The 22,693-nt window shown below is 48.4% G+C and overlaps 1 protein-coding gene across 1 annotated transcript in view; it reads left to right on the top strand.

Moving 5' to 3' along the window:
- Grik4 (glutamate ionotropic receptor kainate type subunit 4) overlaps positions 1-22,693 on the top strand; it is a 425,572-nt gene that overhangs the window by 341,345 nt on the left and 61,534 nt on the right. Inside the window, exons 12-13 of the mRNA XM_050120125.1 lie at positions 8,600-8,707; positions 15,599-15,802. Coding sequence (XP_049976082.1) covers positions 8,600-8,707; positions 15,599-15,802 — 312 coding nt within the window. The remainder of the gene's footprint in view (positions 1-8,599; positions 8,708-15,598; positions 15,803-22,693) is intronic.

Below are 22,693 nucleotides of genomic sequence, written 5' to 3'. Positions count from 1 at the left end.
TCTCACACCAGAGTGACACCTCGCCATCCCATATAGAGCCACTCCAGACACTCATGCATGTGCAGATTGTATCACAAGCACCCTTCAGAATAAGAACTCCAGACCTAGAACTCAGAACTGGAATCTAAACATGATTATGGTTCCAAACCTTGGGTCATCCTGGAAGGAAAGAACTAGACTATGAAGACCTTGCATTTGAGTGGCCTTGACTTGCTACAGCTGTGATCACCTTAGGGGATCCCCTTAAGTGGATAAGGATGGAAGGATTAGGCTTATTTCAGGTGGCAAAACTGACTTCCTCGGGCCACACAGTAAACAACCGGCAAGGTAGAACTTGAACCCAGGCAGCTTGACATCTGATCACTTTGGATCTGCCCCGCTAAGATACAGTCATACGCTGCCTACCTCTGCAGGGCTTATGGCTCAGCAAAGGTCCTTAGCTCCTTACCAGGAACACTGCACGATGTTATGCCAGCCAGCTTGCAGCGACTATCTTTAACACCTGGGCCAGTCGACTTCTAAAGAGAAAAGGGTCATTTGGGCTCAGTCTTGAAAGGCTCAGTCCATGGTTGATGGACCATCAACCACTGCTGCATGGGGCCTATTTTGGTCCATCACAGCAGAGAATGTAGGGTGAGCGAAGTCCTTCACTTCATGGTCAAAAAGTTCAAGAGTGAGGAGGGAGCTGGATTTTCCACTTGGCTTGGATGGCTTAAAATTTCCTCTGCTAATTTCCACCAGCTAAGATGCACAGAACCCCGGGGATTGTTCTAGACTCAAGCTATAGCATATGTGTAGGTCCTATCATTTGTGTTCATTTCACAGAGGAGTGAGCAAAGTTTAGAGACGGATGCCTGGATAGGAGGGAAAAAAAAAAACATGGACACTCTGAGGCCTCTTCAATTCCCCAGGGCCACACTTCTGAGCAAATAGCTTGGGCTCATGCCCACCTCACTCATGTGGGTCAGGACTGGAGTCAATGAACAAGCTCACACTGATGAGAGAAGCACAGAAGGAGGCTCAGGATTCAAGGTTAATACAGCCTACACCTATCCTAAGCCCATTAGCAGAGCAAGAAATAGGATCTGAGTTCCAATCCCACTTCAATCCGCATCAGCTGTGTGACACTCAATGAGTTACTTGACATGTCTGAGTCTCAGTTTTGTTAATTTATTCAGCAGAAACTCACATTATTGTACCGAATTCAGGCATTTTTACTGCTTCGAACCTATCAATGCATGTCTCGGGGGGAATAATGACAGGGCTGCTACTCGGAAGCAGGAGCATTTATGAAAGGAAACCACATGAGCCAGGGCACAGGAAGCAGAGATCAGTAAGTATTTGAAACCTCTGACTTTGGAGCAGGGCTTAGGGTTTCATCAGCAGCCGCAGAAGAAGCTGGGTCCCACTGTTGCCAAGTACAAAGAGCAACTGTCTAAATGTGCATAAACTGTTAAGTGTTACAGTGTTGTGTGCTTATCCGCGGATGTGGGAAATGATGGAAGCAAGTCCCTTGGGGCTGAAAAACCATCCCTTTTTAGTTACTTAAGAAAGAACAAAGTGGCCAAAAGACACCCCTGAGTATCTCAGCAGGAAACTAGCTCCAGGGTTCTCAGGGCTTCCAGCAGCAGCAAGGGATGCTAGTTAGAAGGCTGATAATTTTGCAAGTCCCTAGCACTCCAGAAAAGGTCCTGAGGGCTCCTATTTGACAGTTGAGAAGGAAACCATTGGATGAGAGTGGGGATGGGGCTTGGTAAAGTTTATGCAAGCTCTGCCAACAGGCCAGGCCCTGTGCTAAACCCGTTCCCATGGTTACAGTCTTGACCCTTTCTAGCCAGATAACACAGTGGTTAGGAGCATGTGCTCTGGTGATTGAGAAAATCTGTTTGAATCTCCACTGTGGTGCTTATCAGAGTGTGACCGTGGAGACTTTAATTACTCAACCTTGCTGGTATTCAGGGCTTTAAAAATCTTTAAAATGAGTATAAAATGGTCTACCCCTTGTAGATTTGCTGAGGATTAAATAAGATAGAGTTTCTGGTGCATTTGTTCGGTTATATTAATTGAGCATCTATGAGATGGGAGGCATTGCGCCAAACCCTAGGGTGAAGAGGCAGGCTACCCAAGCTGTTGTTATCTTTGCCCCCATGAGGCTTATGACATAGTGAGACAGACAGGCAGTCAGCAGTATCCCATGTTCAGACATTAAGAAGGATGATGGACGAGAAGACCTGCCTCCTGGAAGAAGCAGTCTTCAGGCAGAGTCCTAAAAGAAGCAGGTGAAAAGTAGATGAGGGTGAGCAAACATTTTCCGTGACATCCAGATGGTGAGTGCTCGGTCTTTGCAGGTGTCTTAGCAGTATGCTGCAGCTCCGCCCTTCTGAATGAAAGACTATGCAGAAGTGAATGTGTCAATAAAACTTTATTTGTAGAAACAGACAGTGGGCCAAATTTCAAGCCATGCTTTGTCATCCCCTAGCAGGTGCAATTCTAGACAAGGAATGGCACATGCAATGACCCTGGCAGGGCGTAACTGGAGGAAATCAAGGGGAGCAGGTATATGAGGCCTTGTAGGTCTGACAGGCTGCCGGGTGGCTTCTTGTCTCTGTCTTTAAACCAAATGGGAAAGAACTGTAGTGTTTCTAAGCAGAGGCTGCTGTGACTCTAGGGGTCAGTTCTGGGTACATGACTGACTGCTGCCTTGTGAGGACCAGAATAGAGATGCTCAGAATGTCTTCTAGTCCTCCAAAGGTTCATCAGGAGTGTGGAGACACACAGGGTCCTGTGATCACAGCACTAGGTGCCGGCATAGTCAGGTCTCCTGATTCCATTTTGTTAGTTCTGAGAAGTGAGGCACTGAACAAGGCCCTTGGATGAGTGCATAGCAAGGGCAGGAAGCCTCCTCAGGTACCTGTGGTCAGGCCCCCGAACAACTACTTCCTGTAGTAACCAGCTTGCTCATGATGACTGAGGGCCACGTGGAAGGCCAAATCCAAGTACCTGCTGTGCATTCAACTACAGTCATGGCTTCTCAAAGGACTATGGAACGCTCCTAATCAAGCCACTGAGCCCATCCTCTAAAGCCATTATAGACTCAACCCCTTGCCTAATCTTTTCTCCCACCGGTTCACTGGCTCCTTCCCCCAGAAGTGTTAAGTGTAGTTCAGCTCCTGGAGGACAGGTCCTCAGACTCAGTTGTCCTGCTAGAAGCAGAAGCCACAGCCCACCATGAGGAAAGAGGCATACACCTGGAGTATTGACTGGTTCTCTTTACAATGGTGGAGAGATACAGCAAGTGGCCGGCACACTGCAGTAATCCTGGGGCAGGAGTAGACCAACATCATGGTGTCTACACAGCTTCCTAATGACCATGCCTCACTTTAAGGTAAAGCCCACTCCGTTAAGACAACAGAAGAACCTGTAGCTCCCTTAGGAAGGAAGCCATATTTTTGAATGCATAATTGAGACCTGCAAAATTCAGTGCCTAAAGGAACGAGAAAATTATTAATTTATATTGATCTGTATCCCTAGGGGATTTGTGGGTAAATGATACTTCCTACGCATGGGTAATTCTGTCCTGTGTTAGCTGTGTTTGCCTACATTTCCATGTTTGACTAAGCATCTCCATCAGAAAGTGTTTCTTTCAATAGCCTTAGAGACAGTATTTAGAAAGACTACACAGTTTTATTTATCTATTAATTTTAAATTTGAGATGGAGGTCTCACTATATAGCCCAGACTGGCCTTGAACTTACTATGTAGTCCAGGATAGTCCTTGAGCTCTCAGTGATTCTCCTGTCTCAACCACCTGAGTGCTGGGATTACAGGTGTGTGTCACATACCTGGCTACAGTGGTTCTCACAGCTATGATCACCGTCAAGCACTGCCTGGGTCTTATTTAGCATCCTAAATTTTCTGCTTTTCCATTCTGCGACCTGGATACATTGACTTACCAGGGCTTGAATTCGTTTTCTAATAGAGTGAGCTAAGGTTACTAGACACCTGAGTGCCCGATGTGGTGCCTGGTGGCAGAGTCAGCACCTGTTGTATGGTAAAACCAGCTGGCTTTAGCTGCGGAGAGGCCATTGCACATGCCTCCTCGGCTCTGTGCTCTCTATGAGACAAGACATTGGTTGGGAATGTTTATACCACAGAAATTGGCAGCGGCTAGGAATTGGGATCTCTTTTTCCAGAAGAGCCAGTTTTGGAACACCTCCTCCCGTCATGGTGTGCCCTCATCTCTGTGAATCTCTGGACCCCAGTCATTCCCTGGCTCCTAAGGGTCATGCGGCTGTTCCTTGTGTTCTGCAATGATCCAGCCAAGTGTCAGAATAACTTGCACTACTGCTATAGCCCAGACTCTTGCTCCTATCCCTTGACTTTCTGACTAAGTCTCTCATGGTGGCACTGCTGTCTGAAAACCAAAGTTGGTGGCACAGGCCTAATCTGTCTAATCAGCTAAGATCCCAGTGTGCACTCTTTGGAGGACACAGAAGAGACTCTGCCTCCTGTCCCCAACAAGGACACTCTAATGGGTACTGACTAGCCCAGTATTGAACTAATCTAAAACCCCTTCAAGGCAGCAGATGCTATATAAATCCCCATCTTATGGATGGGGAAATAGACTCCAAGAGATAAGCAATTTACACGAGGTCATACCGTTCATAACTAGAGAAGCCAGGTTAAAAGAGAGTCAGTCCCCCAACCCTGGGGCCATGGCCTGGATGGTGCAGATGGTGCTATGCTCCAGGGCCAGAAGAGGCTGAAATCCAGCATCAGCTCTGCATGCTCAGCTGTGCACAGGCTGGACCCCATCTGCCCAGGCAACGGAGGGCTTCTTCCCTGAGTTAAGATACTGTAACATAGGGGTTATCTGTGTTCTTGCCCAGATGCTTGCTTTCTCTCCCACCCTTCACTGCAACCTCTTGGGCCTCTAAAACAGTGAAAAAGCAGAGCAAATGGAACAAATGGGGGGGGGGGCTGTGATCTGAAGTGAACTGATCCCGTGGTTTGCTCTGGGCATGTGGGCAAACCAGCTGTGTCTGCAGAAGCCTTGATGTGGAGGGAGGGGGGGGAGGCAGGTGTCAGTGAGGTGGAGCAAGGGGATTTGGTTGCAGCTAAAGGCTCAACTCCTGTGAGAAGAGAGTGACATCTTCTGCCCACCCCTGCCCATGTGTGGCATGGATGGTGCCCAGTAGGTGGGGCAATTAGCCCGTATCCCAGGGCACCTGGCTCTACCATCGCTCCCCTTCCCACTGTCTATCTGCAATTAGATGGCTCCAGCTAATGGCTGCCAAAGCACTTTGTTGGCCCTGACGGCTCTATTAATTTCTCGAGGCTGATAGGAGAGTGGGTGGGAGCCTCATTTCTTGACTGGAGCTCAGGGGCTAATTAGTCTATTTGCCTGGTCTCCAGAGGTGAAGACTTGGGGGTGCAGAGGGAGGCTGTCAGCTGTGGCTATGGAAAACTCTCTTCTGCCGGTGGCTGTTGTAGGAGTCTAGTTTGTTGCTTGAGTGAGGCCGAGGAGCCGGGGCTGCCCCGAGCAGGTGGCCTTGCTGGTGTGAAGTGTAAGTCCGGGAATAACATAGGATGCTGAAGAGTTCGGTCTCGTCCCAAACATCCAAATGCTGGCATCCAGCCTGCTTGGTTTTATGTTCCTCCTGCCCGAGTGGAGTTCTTCCAGGCCTAGCAGAACACGGGGAGCCAATTCTACACATTTTGAAGGCAGGAAAGCAGCCCCTGGGAGGAGAGAGATTCCTGCTGGATTTATGGAGTGTCAGGACCAGAGAGAAGATAGTTATGGGTACTAAAGCTCATACTGGGTTACTGAGGGCTCGAGAGGCCACCCTGGTTAGTCTGGTTTGCTCAGATTAAACACACACACACACACACACACACACACACACACACACACACACACTGACATCAACAGAGTCGGGAAAGATCAAAGATTTAGAACCCCGCTCTGGATTCGAACCCATACCACAGCTACCAGCTGTGACCCCAGGAGACAAGCCATTAAACCTGTCTGAGCATGTTTCTTGATTAATAAGTAGAAACACCACGACGCCTCCGGAATATGATGGGAGGATTCAGAGTAATAGACCGGGGTCTATGACACCACAGGTGTCTTGTAATTACTCCCCACCCCCCTCTGTTTGGAAATCTCACAGCAGAGCTTTCATCCTCTCACCCTTGTTCCTGTAGAGAGGGGGGTTAGGGGGAGACCAGGCAACGATGTATCAACAGGTCCCTCTGAGAGGCAATAGGAGCTCCAGAAGCCAGCGGTCAGTGTTCTGCCCGTGCTGGGCCAGCAAGAGCAAAGTGCCCATAGGAGACAGTGACTTTCTCTGCTTCCATGGCCAGGAGCAAGGTTGCTGAGGTCTGAGCATACACAAGGTTGTTGCGGGGAGACTCCAGGAAGTAAAAATGCGCCTCCCATGTTCAGAAAGCAGAGCTCTGCAGACTTCTGTGGGAAGATTCATCTAGGGTGTAGAAACGCAGGGTTTAAGGTTCAGGTCTCTCAGCTGATGGGCTGTGGGCTCTCAGGCAAGCTGGGCAGGAGCTCTTATTGTATATAAAACAAAGCATAGCGTACATAGATCTGTCACGCCATTGCACAGGTGGAGAAAATTGTCCTTTCTGTTGGAATCCTTCCAGAGGTGTGGAGAGGAGCTTTTGCTGAACTACTCTTTGCCACCCCTAAAGCTCACCATGGATCCATGCATGGTCCTGGAGGCCCAGCACAGCTCCCAGTGTTCTAGGGAGGTCCGGGTGGGGCCTGCCCTCTGCATGCCCCACCTTCTCCAAAACATAAATGCAAGCTGCTGGCATCTCTGCATTGTGACTCTGAGCTTTTTTGTTCCATGAAGTAAGGATGGGGTCAGAGGGGAAGCTAAGTCTTCCTTGTTGTTAGAGCATCTGAAAGCCTAGCTCCAGGGGACAGAACAATAGGGCAACTGCAGGGACTCATGGGAGCTTTCCAGGAAAGCTGCTTCTGGTGCCTAGGAGACATGGCTCTGTGCATCTCTGGGCATGCAGGCAACCATCAGCTGTTTTTCATGGGTGCCAACCCAGTTACTCAGCAACGGGAGTGACTTGCCTGGGGTCTAGCCAGCAGAATTATATTGGGATCAAATATGTGTGTATTGTATATGCATGCATTATTTATAGATGTTATGTAATATAAGGTCTATTACAAAAGTGGTCCATTGGACCCCCTGGAGATTGTCAGGATGATGGAATAGCCCATGGTGATATACTGTATCCTCGACAACTGGTTAAGAGAGCATGATGGCTCATGTTAGTTCTCGCAAAGTCAAGGCAGGAGGATTGCCACAAGTTTGAAGTCCGCCAAACTTGATTAACAGGGCATATCTTATTTGTGCATATATGTATGTAATGTATGCATGTATACGTTAGCATGTATGCTTGTGTGTGTCTCTCAGTGTGTATACACTTGTATGTGAACACATGGAGGCCAGATTCACCTCATTTTTGATACAGGGACTCTCATTGAACCTGGAACTTTCCAATTTGTCTTGACTGGCCAGCTAGCCTCCGAGATCCTCCTACCTCAGCCTTCCTAGGGCCATGATTAAGTGTCTGTTGTTATTCCCATTTGACACAGAAGGAAACATGCTTAGGGGGCTCAGAAACATCACTGAAATTGCACAGTTAGTTTATCCTCCTGGTTAGAGTGGGGTCTGGAGTGTCAAACTGGTACCGACAAGATCTGTCCATTCTGAAAGGGAGTGGAACATTCCCTTTTCCAATCAAGGACACTGACTGAGCCTCATGGTGAGCTAGTGAATTAAGGAGACCAGGGTTTGACTCTCCCTCTTCTGACTTATTCACACAGTCATTTGTTCAGTCATCCAATAAGCATACAGATTTCTTCTCCTTTAGTAATGTGATTTCATATGGGCTTTCCAGTACCAAGGACTGAAATCAGGGCGTCTTTCATGTCAGGAGAGAACTCCACCACTGAGCTACATTCCAAGCCCTCAGCCAACATTCATTAAAGGCCTAGCACATGCTAGTTCCTTCTCATCTGCTATCTATTCTCCCAATTGCATGTCTGTTTGTTTGTTAAGATAGGGTCTCACTATGTAGCCCCGGCTATCCCTGACCTCACCAGGTAGCCCTGAATAACTTATAGCAATCCTCCTGCTTTGACCTTGCAAGTGCAGACGTGAGCCGCAGTGCTCCCTTAGCCAATTTTGAAGGCAGGCCAAAGCAAAAGAGTCTTGTGTCTTTGCCCTTACTGGAAATAGCACACTTCCCCGTTTCCCCTCCGCTTCTGCCGACAGAACTCTGCACCGTGCTAGAGCGCTAACTCTTTTCTCCGTTCTCCCTCATCTCTTCCAAGTCTTGGATTCTTTCTTTCCTTGCTCTGACATCCTCCTTTCCTCAAGACTCTCAGCCTGTATCTTGTGCCCCAGTTCTGGTCTAGCCTGTTGCTCCTCCACACCCCAACCCTTTCTCCTGGTGTTTACCCACAACAGAGCACTGTCCTCTGCCGTTCTCAAGTCCAGTAACCTGCAGCCCAGGCTGTTCCTTCCCCGAGTCTTCCCATCCTCTCCCCTTGGTCTCCTCAGATCGGCCAGTGGCACGTGGCAGAGGGCCTCAGCATGGACAGCCGCCTCTACGCCTCCAACATCTCCGACAGTCTTTTCAACACCACCTTGGTCGTCACCACCATCCTGGTAAGCGGGGTTTCTCGGGCCTCCAGCTGCAGCTCCCGAGGGTGCCTCCTCCCCAAGCTCTTGCCCTTAGGCTTCCCAGGGAACAGAAGATGGCAATGCTAATCACAGCACAGAGGCCATTCTATGGCAGTGTAATTGCACTCCAGTTGCTGTTTCCCATGGAAATGCTGTCTGCTGAGCTGCTGAGCAGCTGGGGCAGAGGGAGAGCGGCTGCAGTTTGTGGATGCCTCGCCTGGTGATGGGGCAGCTGTTTAGAAACCCTAGAAATGGGGTCTGCGGACACAGGTGGGACTAGCTGGATCCAGTCTCTTGAGATGACCCCCTAATTTCCCAACTTTGCTTGGTATAAACCACCCCACCCCAGTCACACCCTCCAGCAGACACCCTAATGTCTGGGTTGCTATGGCCCTTTCCTTCACTGCCAGATTGTGATAAGAGAGTTCTTGATGAGCCCCTCAGCCAAGAGACCATCTGCCTTCCTACTTGATTCATTTCTATTCAGTAATTACCAGTCTGCCTCCCACCCCTGCCCCCTGATGTGTGTCTGGCGCTGTGCTCACTCACAGAATCTCTGAAGCTGAGTACGGCTTGGTCTGTACTTTCAAAGAAGTTATCCTTGAGCAGACAGGCCAAGTCAAGTGCCACAGCCAAGGTGTCGCCATCACCACTAGCCCTGAAGACTTGCTTCAAAAGTCTGTCAGTTAAACCAACTAAAGGTTAAGCAATGATTACTTTGTTCCTCCCCACTCTGATTTTAACTAACCAAAGGGGTATTTCCCCAACCCACACAGCGTCTCACCAGACAGAGTTAACTAGCATAGCCACTCTGGTATTCCTTCAACCCAGAGCAGAGGTGATGTCTAGGCTAGCTGCGTACAGTTTAGCCTCTACTAGACAGATGTGTAGAGCAGAGGTGATGTCTAGGCTAGCTGCGCATAGTCTAGCCTCTACTAGACAGATGTGCAAAGCAAAGGTGATGTCTAGGCTAGCTGCGTACAGTCTAGCCTCTGCTAGACAGATGTGCAGAGCAGAGGTGATGTCTAGGCTAGCTGCGTACAGTCTAGCCTCTACTAGATAGATGTGCAGGTCTGCAAACATACCTACTTCTCTTGGGCTTTTTTTTTGATAAAACAGAAGAGCCTATAGACCTCCATTATGACCTTCAGCAATTCCCAAAGGTCAGGAAGCCTGGGCCGGGATTGTTGATCTATTACAAACAGAGTGGTGAAAGTCAAGAGAGCAGAGTGGGAAGTTAGAGCCCTGAGGTGCAGAGGAAAGATACAGGGGTGAGGGCTGGGGATAGGGGAGAGCAGCTAAGCCTGAGAAAGCAACATTTGCCATGGATTCTGAAAAACAGTTACAGAGAACGGGAAGAGAGAACGAAGGGCAGCATTGTTAATGCTTAGAAAACGCTGGAAAACATGGGCATTCCTAAAAATGGGCATTGGTTGGGAAATGGAGAGCATAATCCAGACTCATGTGTCCACAGTGCTTAGGATCTAGGCTGATTCTTCTCTCGTTAGGAGATCGGACACTGAACGTTTGCATTTGTTCATCCAAGGGATATTTATTGGCACTTCTACATGCTTGGCGCTGTTCAAGGTACTCAGGAAACATCAATGAACCAAACACAAAGATCTCTCTGCCTTTCAGGAGCTTCTGTTTCAGTATGGAATATAAGACAGTACTAAAACGTCAGTGAAGACTGAGTCTGCCTTATTTGAAATGCTTCAGACCCCAAATATTTCAATTTAAGATGTTTTTCAGGTTTGGGAATATTTTCACATTGCTAGTTGAACAACCCTAATGAGAAATTCTAGACCCTGAAATATCTGGTAGGGTCCTGTCAGCAATCAAAACGTTTCAGATTCTGAAGTAGCTCAGGTGTACCATTTGGGTTAGGGCTGCTTAACCTCTAGGCAAAGCGTGCGCACGTGTGTGCATGCGTGAGTGCATGCGTGTGTGTGTGTGCGTGTGTGTGTGTGTGTGTGTGTGTGTGTGTGTGTGTATGTGTTAGAAGGTTGGTTAGAAGCAATGAGACAGGGTCAATTCCCAGCTAGTCAGGCATGGCCTCCTTAAGGAGGTAGAGTTGGAGAGAAGGCGAGACAGAGGGGAGGGTCTACCTACCGTTGCCTGGAAACAGCTGGAGTGAAGAGCAGGAACAGCAGATCCAGGCTCCCAGGTTTTGAGATCTCCTGCTCCCAGCTCCTACTCTGCTCATCTGAGCCATGTAGAATATCAGGAAGACTAGAGGGCGGTGGTGTCCCCCATCCAGCTGAGAACTGGGGACAGCCTGACTAAGCTGTGTTGGTGGAGGAATATAGCTCAGGACGTGACTGTGGGGCCCTCCACCCTGCTGGCTTTTCTACCTTTTAGTCTCTCCCCTCCTTCCAGTCTTAGTACCCTTGCCTTAGTCCAGAGTTCAGCCCCCTCCTGTGCCTCTTTGTCACCTGTGGACTCCCAGGTCCCCTTCCCACTTGCTGTGTCTATCTTCCTACTACACTCACAATTGTCTTGTCATTTCCTTCCTGTCAGCCCTTAGTTCCTTTGTTTGGGCTCTAAACCCTTCACACATGGGAATAACCAAGTACCCCTCCATGTAGTCTTGGGGCCCAGGATTCACTGCCCATACCTCCATAATGGGATGCTCTTCCCTCTGGGTACCTTTCCCCAGATCAAAGGGCTCTGGAGTTTCCTCTTGGTTGATTTCTGCCTTTTCTGTCCCCGGCTCTTTCCATACCCCTCTGACCAGATACATTTTCTTGTAGTTATTTGACTCCCCACATCCCCTTTGTGAATGGGAATGCCTCAAGTATTGTGGTGCCTGACACAAAGAGGAACTTAATAGTTGGAGTCTGAATGTGGGACTACCTTTGAGAAATTCTTGAAAAGCTAAGAAAAGTTGGAGCAGGAGACAGGGAACCTGCTAGGCTGTGTTTCTTAGCTCCCTGTATCTGGAATCTACTTTGCTAGAGGCTTCTGTAATACTGAAGCCAGAAGGTCGTGTTGTCAGATGGGGAAGATGCTCTGATGTGTGTGTGTGTGTGTGTGTGTGTGTGATTATGTATGTGCGTGCGTGTGTATTTGTATATGTGTGTGCCTATGTGTGCCTGTGTATTTGTGTATATGCTTGTGTATGTGTGTGCCTGTGTACGTGTGTCCATATCAACACAGGAGTTCTTGAGAAGCCAGGTGCTGGCAGGATACTCCTGTGTGAGGCTAGTTCAAAGGAAACCAAAGTCAGTATTAGTTCGTTTCCTGTGCAGATATGGCTGAGGTGGCCTATCCAAACCAGAAACTCTTTCTGGGAACAAAGGTTCTAGTTCAAGCCCTCTGTGACTCTTCCTAAGTTCTCCCTGCAAATGGTGGTCCTGAGTGACCTACCTGTTAAGTTTGGGATGTATCCACCTTGTCTCACTTCTTCCAGGGACACCTGGGATTAGCCACAGCTCCCATCTTCAGAAAACATTTTCTGTGCTGGGTCCTGAGTTAAAGACATAGCTGTATTGTCACCCCAGGTTCTCCCAGCACCCCTGCTGAGGACAAGTCAGCATTCAGCCTCCCTCCTTTTCCAAAGTGCCTGTGAGCCCCAGGCCTGCAGATACTTTGATTGTCCAACACTGCTCTTCCCCCTGAGAGCAGCCTTTTGTGAATATTTGAGCATGATAGTGGATCTCAAAGGAACTCGAGAGTAGAGTATAAGAAAAGGAGAATTTCAGCTGGGTAGTGGTAGTGCTCACCTTTAATCCCAACACTTGGGAGGCAGATGCAGGCAGATCTCTGTGAGTTCGAGGCCAGTCTGGTCTACAAGAGCTAGTTCCAGGACAGGCTCAGAAGCTACAGAGAAACCCTATCACGAAAAACCAAAACCAACCAATCAACCAACCAATCAAACAAAAACCTCTGGTGCTGGGGTGGAAACCCCAGTCACGGGCTGCCCAGGAGGCCAAGAGGCCCTTCTCACTCTTTCAATCAGCAGATATGGGGGTGACAATGAGGAAAAGAGACAGCCTCAGGCCCCACTCACACCACCCTGGGGCGGCACAGCCTCACAGTCTTGTCATCATTGTCATCATCGAGTGTGAGGAGGAAGCATTGGGTGGCTCCCACAGGTGGCTTGGCCCGAGTACAGGGATAATTCTAAGAAGTTCACTGGTGTCAAAAGCAATGTGACTCCAAGGTCAAGATGAGTGAGATTTGACAAAGGGCAGAATAGAAATGAGTGGGGCATGGATAGGTCCCTGAGACGAGGACAGTCTATGTAGTGGGCAGGGAGACTAACTTGTCTCGTTGCCACGACAGTGGACTTGATCACAAGTCAAGCCACAGGGGCCACCTTCATCCCAGAGTTCAGTCCCCGACACACAACCTGCTGCCTCTTCATGGTGCTCAAAACTGCTCCCCCATCCAAGGTCACTGGTCTGCCTGGCCCTGCATCCTTCTATGTAGAATCTCCCTCTGGCTTGACAGGGCAGCTCAGGCTCAAAGCATATTCTGCTGGAGTGATTCAGTTCTTTCTGTGGTGGGGTGGCGGGGTACAAGATGTGGGCATCCCGAGCCCCCAGCTTTGTCTCCATTCACTGCTTCCTGGAAACTGGATCCTTAGGTCACCCTTCCCTTCCCCCCTTTTACCTCACCCCTCCATTCCCCCTCCCCTTACTCCACCCCCTAAATTCTGCCTTCTCCACCCTCCCGTAGCCTCTCTTATCTGCCTCTTCCAATTGCAGGAATTCCTTCTCACCCATCTATTATCCCATGCACAGTGTCCCCATCTCAAAAGGAGGCCATCATCTCACTGCCTAATACCACTATCATCCAATTACAGATGACACACTCTTGGGGACCCTGCCACCCTGTTCTTTGTGAAGGAGAACTGCAGCTTGGAGGGGCGGTGTGACTTTGAAGTAGAGAGGCGCTTTGTGAGGCTACCCCAGTGCCTCCAACCCCCCTGCTTCTCCAGTTGGTTAATACACTCCTCTAAACATGTATGCCCAAATTCTTGTTTTTCCACATGCCTGCTTGGAAAAGTCTTGTGACCATGACCCACAACCCTGCTCTGTCTCCTGGTGGGAATGGGACATACTCTCCTTCTTCAGGCTCCCCCCCCCCCAGACTTTCAGACCCCTGCATTCCTCATTTTCAGCCTTTGGGTGTTGGTGCTATTAAGCTACATGGCTGCTCTTTCCAGTTGTTCTAAGATTAGGTTCCCTCAAGGGTGGGGTCCTCCATCACTCTCAGCCTGCATCAGTTCATCCCCGTGGTACCTGTATTCTCCATGCCTCTAAGCCACTTCCCAGCCTTGCCCTCTCCAGTGGTTTTTCCCCACCTCCTGGACAGACTGTCACCATCTCAAACCTAGTATGTCCTAGGCCTTCTTTCCTGCCCCTGTAGCATGGCCAATGTGACATCATCACTAATCATCTATGCAGATGTCAAGGATCTTAGGACCCCTGCTCTTTGCATCTGACACACAGCCAGGCATCACAGCAACCGTCCTGCGACTTTGCATTCTTCCATCTCTCTCCAGTCTAGCCTGGACCACACGTGCTCAGAATCCTGTCACCTATCAAGAGAGAACCTGTCCCTGCCTTGAGTGTTCCTTGTCAGCATTTAGTACTCTTTACTGAGTTTTATGTCTCCTGTATTACATCTCATCTGACATGCAATACCCTCACCCCATCGTCCACACCCACATTTAGCCTCTCTCATCTCTCTATTTCTCTTCTTAACCCGTTCAGCACAGCCCATGTGCCTACTACACTGGAAATGCCCAATGGGCCACGCCCCTTCTCATGTGAACTGTGTCTGAACATGCCTTTTCCCGGCCCATAATGGCCCAGTCCCCACCTTTTTGTCTACCAGTGTTTCCACATCTCTCTGCCAAGAGCCAAGTGCGGATCTCCCTCCTCTGTGGCACTTTCTTTAGACATCTCACCTGAGTGGCCTGCCTGCTTCCCCATGCTCTCTGCCTTCGGGTACAGTTGTTCATTTGTGTGCATGATCTTTTCAAACTTATAAGCAGGGTCTTACTATGTAGACCAGGTGGACCTCAGCCTCATGGAGACCTGCCTGCCCCTGCCTCCAGCGTGCTAGAGGCATGGGCAGGACACCTGGTTTTCCTTTTAAAACAATATATACTTTAGTATGACTTTATTTTGCTAAGTTTTAGATACTTGTGAGTGTCTTATTATAATTATTACTGTATATTGGTTGTATATACTAATGTGTTATATTCTTATATCCATGCATGCATACATCATGCTTGGTCAAGCCCCTCTCCTGCCTTCCCTGTGCTCCTTTTTCCTCGCTGCCCTGGTTGATATTCTTTTTATTTATCATTTTCCAGTTTTGACAAAGCAACAAAAACAAAACATGTGATCCATTTCTTTCTGAATCAGAGTTATTTCTTAAAAGGATAACCTCAAGTTTCAGCTTTTTTTTTCTTTTTATAAGTGACGTGAATTCATTCTGCTTTATGGCTAAGTAATACTCCTGTGTGTGCATATTTTTTAAAAAAACCATTCACATGTCTATATTCTTACTTAGCCTGCTATCTTAGAAGTATTTTTGTATCCCTTAGCAATAGGTCTGTGGAGAAAAGGCAAAATGAGAGGGGAGACCAGATGATGACTTCCAGTAGCGTAAAGGGATTTCACTTTGACCTTCTATTCAGTCGGACTCATGTGCATGCCTGATAAGAGAATGATTTTGAAGGAACACTTTGGGGAGTAGGGAGAGGAGACAGCTCATCTCCACCTCTAAGACAGCCTGGTACCCATCCCTCCTCCTTTCCCATCAAGTCCCTGACCTTCTGTGCCCAGCCCTCCCCATCCCACATGGCTGCAATGCCAGGGCTAAGATGAGAATGACAGCTGCCCAGTTTTGCTGCAGGAAAACCCGTACTTAATGCTGAAGGGGAACCACCAGGAGATGGAAGGCAATGACCGCTACGAGGGCTTCTGTGTGGACATGCTCAAGGAGTTGGCTGAGATCCTACGGTTCAACTACAAGATCCGCCTTGTCGGGGATGGTGTATATGGCGTGCCTGAGGCCAACGGGACCTGGACAGGCATGGTTGGGGAGCTGATTGCTCGGGTAAGCAGTCCGGTGGTCTGTATTCGTATGGGGGTGGCAGGGTGATGGAGGCATGGTATGGGTCCCCAGCCTCACTTACTTGGTCCATCATTCTTAGATCTGTCTATCAATTCCAGGAAGCTTTAGTGGGCTGACACGGAGCCAGGCACTGGTGTATGCTTTAATGTCCACAACTGCTGTGGTTCCTGCTGCAGGGTTCTCCCCACTCCGCACTGGAGCAAGTTAGATTTCAACTTTGGGTTCCATTTTTAGATAATTCCTATGCTTTGTTTGCTGTGATGGTTTGGTTGCCCATTGACACTCCCTTGTCAAAGTGTGGACAGGTCCTGGGAGAGCAGAGGACACCTACATTGGCTGACTTTGAAGTGTGGGAGATGGACAGGGAAATGAGGTAATAGCAGGAGCTAAGGCAGAAGTGTCAGAGGTGGGGGTCGCAGTGATGGCTTATTTGTTATTTCTTGTATTATTTCCCCATCATTAATGTCTGTTTACACACCAAGAGCCAAGGTGCACCTGCATGTGTTGTTGGTTTTCAGGGTAAATGGGTGACTCGATTAGAATTCAGGTGAGCATCGTAGAATGCCAGTCTTCTGTTGGGTTATAGCGGGGGCATGGGAAGTTCTTCTGGGGAGCAAAAGTCTAATTTCCCTTGTAAACACAATCAACAACTGTGAACATTAATGAAATCGATGCTAACTCACTGTCCACACTTCTACAATTGAATTTTAATGGCCAGGACAGGTGAATGCAGAGAGCACAGGTCTTGGTCCCTATGTGGACTTGAATCCTCGTTTCCTCTCTGCTCTTTCCTCCTGCAGCCTCAGCATGCACTAATGGTCCAGGGGCTCTCCATGGAGCCTCTCTGGTCTCCTGGGAGTAGTTCTCCCGACTCCTTGCTATTCCCACTTAACATAAGAGCAGTCTGAAGCTGTGAGAGCTTAATGGCTTTGTTAAAACTTACACTGTATTAGTTAGTGCTGGGATTCAAGCCCGGATCCCTTTCTCCATTGAATGGCAATCATGTGCTACCCAGAGGTGTTTCCATCTGTAATGATGGCCCATCAGGCTATATTGCCTGGTGATGTCATAGCTGTCTTACTTTGCACACAGCAGACATGTGTTATGATGGTGGTCTCATAAGATTATATTGACCAGTGATATTATAGGTATCTTTGTGTACTCTGTGATGTTTATGCATGACAAAAATCACGTCACAACTCATTTCTCAGAACAACGATCTCCAAGACAATTCCTGTATGACTATAATAAGACTTTAATTCTTTCCTTGTGCCAAACTTAGGATATAAGATAACATTTTTTAATCCCTGTCTTTGAGACTATAAATACTGCTTAGACTGTTGAAGCAGTAGTTCCTGTCAGTGACTACAGAGAGTTCTATGTAAGTGAGAGCTACAGAAGAGGTGTTTAAAGCTAATGAGGGAGACTGCTGAGGGCCAGGCAAGGAAGTGTAGAAAGTGTCTTCCGTGCCCCAGCACCATAAACCCCAAGCAAGGAATTGTGAGCCACCTAGAGGCCCTGGGGTTCAGAGCGAACTGTTCAAAAGTAAGGTCTTGCTCACAGATTAAGGCTGGGGATGGAAGGCCAACAGAAGCTTCAGCAAGGTTTGAATGTGGTGGTTTGAATGAGAATGCCCACTGGGTTGGGGTTTGAGGTTTCAAACGCCCACACCATTCCCAGTCAACTCTCTCCTTGTCCCATGTTTGTGGATCTGATGTGAGCTCTCAGCTACTGCCCTGGTGCCATTCCTGCCTGTCAGCTGCCATGTTCCCTGCCATGATGGTCATGGACTCTAACCCTCTGCAACCACAAGCCCCTTTTAAACCCTTTCTTCTAAAAGTTGCCTAGGTCATGGTGTCAATAGAAAAATAACTAAGACACCAGGGTCTTTGAGGTATGGAGCCACCCTGTGTGGATGTAGAAAGGCAAGTGATGTGTTCCCCTATAGTCCCAGAGCCTTCCTGTAACTCTTATTTTGGGACTTCCCCATGAAGGCACGACTTTGGAGTCAGCCCATGGCAGTCTGAAATGTCAAGCCTTCTCTTTGCCTCTCAGTGTCCTTGGTCACCTTGAGCCCAGCTCTTTAGCCTCCACAGGCTGCCTCGTGTCTGGCAGGAAGACTTCAGGGATGGAGGAGCCACCTTCCAGCCATCTCCTTATTAGCCCCCTAATGAGCTGTGACATGGGCTGGCAGAGAGGGAGAAGATCCTGGGTCTCAAGGACATGCATCTACATACTGAGTAACTTGGGCAATCAGGCAGGGATCTTAAAATTCATCCCAGCTTCTCTTCCAACAAAAACAGTGCTGGGTCGATCTCATCAAAACTTGGGGACATCGTATTATGTAACTAGTCCATTAACTCAATGACCATTTATGCAATTCTCTAGACACTGGAGATAACAGGAAACAACATGAGCATGGACACTGCCCGCATAACTAGGGAGTGAGGCAGAAAGTCATGACGAACCATATTTGTATATAATTGTGAACTGCAATAAGCCCAAGAGAGTCAGAGTACATGGAATTATGAGAGAACATCGAAAGAGAGTAGGTCTGGTCTAGGGAGGTGGGGACCCTGATAAGTGTTAGCTTCCCTGCAGAGATGTCTGGACTACCCTCTGGAGAATAAGTAGGTTCTCCTGGATAAGAAGAAAAGAGGCTTTCATGTGAAAAGGTGTCTGGATGTCACTGGTAGTGACCCTGAGCAGAAACAGGTGATGTCAGACCTCACCTGCCCCAGCTTCTACTAAGATGCTCCCCCAGGTTACAGGAGAGCTGGGCCCAGGTCCATCCTCAAAGAACTTTGTCCCAAGCAGTACCAAAACAGAGGCTGGTGCAACAGTGGCCCCCACAACACTACTGGGGCTTCTGAATGGCCGCACTGGAGGAGACCTTAGAGGTAATCAGATGAGGAAGTACAAGCTCAGGGAAGTCAAGTTAAGTGGTATAGGTAGTAAGTACACAGCCTGGGCTGTCTAATTTCAGTGCTCATGATCTGGGAGAGTGCAGATCTTGGTGTCGTCCGAGTGTAACCAAAGATTTCAGCATCCACTTGCTAGCTATGTGCACTGTAGAGAGTTATTCTGCCCTTTCCCCTTGCTGTTCCCCTGCACCAGTGTTTACCTGGAAGGAACTTTTTGTGAAATGTTGTACACACACACACACACACACACACACACACACACACACCACTTATACTGGACATACAGGAAGTATCTGCATTGCCTTGTGCCAGCCACTCTGGAGAACAGAGGCTAAAGCCAAGGCCAGAGTTTGCATGCTGATTTCAAAGAGAGTAATTCCAAGAAAGCATGAGGAAGGTGTAAGGACTGACTGGCAGGAAAGGAACAACATGACAGGGCGGGTTAGAGTGACAGCCGCCCACGGCTCTGTACCACAGTAGGTGCTTCAGATGAAACTGTTGCTCAGCAAACAGCACACAGTTGGGAGAGGGACAGGGCATCTGGCAGCTCCAGCTCTCACTGCCTGGAACTCATGTCACAGGACCTCACTTCTTCCGCTCTTTGGTCTGGGCTCCAGTAGCCTGGGTACCATTAAAGGAGTCGGATCCCCAGGCACCAATGGCAGAACTGGAGAGTAGAACCATCTAGGGGATTGATATGGTGAGTGATGTGGGCCTGTGCCATGCGTCCTCACTGTCTTTAAGCCTACCTGAAGAGGATGAGCCCTGAAGGTTTAGACACAAACCCGTCCTGCATGTCCACATATCTCAGCAGCATTAGGAAACCTCAGAACTAGAACTGCAGGCACATGGTGTAAAGAGTGAGGGTCAGCAAGAGCAGACACCAGGTAGTCGAGAACACCATGATGACGTGGCCCCCACCACCAAGTCAGTGGTAGACCCTGCTGAGCTCCCTCCAGGGGGAAGGGAGTGATCTTTTGTGGGTGGCTGTGATGTCAAGAATGGTGACAGGGATTCCTCAGGACCAAACAATCTCAAGAATAAGCAGAAGCTGGTTTGGTTTAGGAAGGTGTTCTGGGGCCATTTTGGCACATCAGGCTGAAAAGATGGGGCGTTGAGTGTCTGTGGACAGGACTGGCTTCCACATAGCCCTGGGCAAAAAGCTGGGGTCAAGGCAGCTGACACTTTAACAACACCGGAAATAGCATGGCATCCAAGGACCTTCACAAGGGGCTTGGGACTCACTACAGGATCTCAAAGTTTATATAGTGAAGAACAGAGCAACTACCTGCCCAGTTGAATGAGATGGAAAGGCAGGGTTAGCTCTGGTGATGGCATTAGAGCCTTGCCCTGTTATCTCTTCCTTGCATAAGGCATTGCCAGGGATATGTGTGAAAATCACCCTGGCATGGTTTTCATGTAGACACCACTTGCGTTGGGAGAATGTCGTGAATGCAAGCACAAGAAGTCACAGAAGCAGGGCCTGAGGGTCCACACCAGCCAGGACGGAGTCTGAGGACAGGCGATGAGAATGGTTCTTTGGAGAACTCTGAGCTTGCATTTGTTTTGCCCTAGTCAGCCATTCTCTGGCCCTGCTTGGGGAAAGGTAGGCACAGTCATCAGAGGGAGCACCCCCATCTAGCTTGATGGTTCAGAACAAAGTACCCCGTTGGCACGCGGCCCCATGTTGGTCGAATGGCACATTTAGGTTCAAAGAGAAAAGAGCTTTGCAAGGCTTAGATTCAAGGCTCATAAGCCTGGGACATCAAATAGCTCTTACCAATGACATTTTGACGAATTAAGTGTAAATGAAGCTGAAAGGCCTCGTTCTATCTCCCCTCCTGAGAGGGGACTTTGCCAGAGACCCAGAGAGGTGCCTGTCCGTGGCCTCAATCCACTGGGAAGATTGGCCAGAGATGTTTTGCTGAACTGAAAGAAAATTCAAATAGTCCCCTGAGATCACTTTCCACCTTGAAGCCAGAGACGATTTTAACTGCAAATAGGTCATAGAATTGTACTCAGCATTCTTTAACAGAAAGAAATCGATCCAGGGCTCTCAGATGCGTGCGCCACTCACTCTACTCCCCTGTGGCAGCCATGATGTGGTAGCAGGGACATTGTGCTTAGCTCTCCCCATGTAGGTTTGCTCTCACCATTGACTTGAATCGGGTAGAGGTGGCCTTGAATTATAACTCCACACTTCACTCATTCATCAAAATGCCTACTTTCTGTCAAGAGCTGCTTAAATATGAGGAATTACCTGTAAAGGGTTTGGAATCCATTCAAAGAGGCAGACAAGAAAAGTAAGAATTACTGTATAGTGTGACATATGATATATTGATAATAGCTGTAAGACGGTGTCATAAAGATAATGAAGGCCAACACATGACATGTTTCCAATGGAGTTGGGGATGAAACTCGTGCTTGTTAGACACACACTCTACCACTGAATGACACCCTCAGTCTGCTAATTTGAACTTTATCTTTTCAGGTATGTGGTGGTGGTGATGGTGGTGGTGGTGGTGGTGGTGGTGGTGGTGGTGGTGTGTGTGTGTGTGTGTACATGCCAACAACTGTGTGAGTATGGATATGGGAGGTAAGATGACAATTTCAAGTGTCAGCCTTTACCTAACTCTCTGAGACAGATTCTCTGTTATTCACTGCAGCAGGCCCATAGCTGGTTTGTCTGTGAGCTTTTGGGTGCTCTCCTCTCCCCATCTCTCATCTCCCTGTAGGGGTGCACTAGGGTTATAGATTCACACGCTGCTGCTATGCCTGACTTTTCCCTTGCCTGTGTCAACCAAATCCCCGTAATAACCGAATGTTCCTGTGAGGAAACTATGTCACTAAACAGCTGAGGAACTAAAGCAAACTCACATGGGGAGTGGCGGGTCTGGGAGAGTATGGACAAGGTGTGGTGGTGGGTCAGGGGAGAGTACGCCAAGGCAGTGACAACTTCGCAGAGGAGAAGAGAGCCTGTGCTCATCTGATTTCACTTGCTGTGGCTTTGGATACCCATCGTAAACCATGGGTCTGAAAATACAAGATGCCAGAAATAAGTCATTCACAAATCTTAGCTTGCGTGTCATTACGGATAGCATAATAAAATCTCATCTCGTGTGTCCTTGTTGGTTAGGAGATGAGTCATCTTTGGGCTTTGTGTGACCACACTGTATATGCTATGCCCCCCTCCCTTAGTCACTAGCAGTCATCTAGATTATGAACTGTCTAAAATTCTGGCATTCCTGTTGCCTTTAGCTCCTTATTTTACTTAACAATGTCCCCAAAGCACAACAGTAGTGAGACTGGTAATTCAAATGTGTCCAAGATACACCTTTTCATAAAATACTCCCTATAGGTGAGTGGGAAAAACTCTCAACTTAATAAGGAAAAAATATTGCAATCTGTGCTGGCTGAGATCTATGGCAAGAGTGAACCCTTTGTCTTTGTGACTATGAAGGAGGAAAGAAATTGAAGGGTAGTTTTGTTCTTGTACCTCAAGCTGCAAAAGTTACAGCCGCAGTCTGTGATGGAGGCTTAGTGGGGATGAGAAAACACTGTGGGGCTCGGGATTCTGCACTGCTTCAGGCACCTGATGCATGTCTAGGGATGCGCTGCTCTCAGCTCAGTGGTAGGTAGTGGAGGAATCAAGAAGGATCATCTGGGTAGAAAGGATGTCATAGGTACAGTGGATGCTGAGGTTCATTTAGTACCACGTTCTTGGCTCTGGACAACCATCATCAGGCTAAGAAGAGACATAAAGGAATAGGTTTTATTCAGAAGCCAGTTGAGATAGGATTCCTTACGTTTGGGTATGTAAACTACGTCAGACAGCTGGTGGAAGCTCTTGTCTGAAGAGTGAGCATTGTCTCAGTTAGGGTTTCTATTGCTGCGACAGGACACCATGACCAGAAGGCCAGTTGGGAGGGAAAGGATTTATTTGGCTTAC

This window comes from Alexandromys fortis, unplaced genomic scaffold (genome assembly GCF_014885135.2).
Source record: "Alexandromys fortis isolate MF-2015 unplaced genomic scaffold, M_Fortis_MF-2015_v1.1 scaffold_190, whole genome shotgun sequence".
NCBI lineage: Eukaryota > Metazoa > Chordata > Mammalia > Rodentia > Cricetidae > Alexandromys > Alexandromys fortis.
This window is presented reverse-complemented; position numbering and strand designations above follow the sequence as displayed.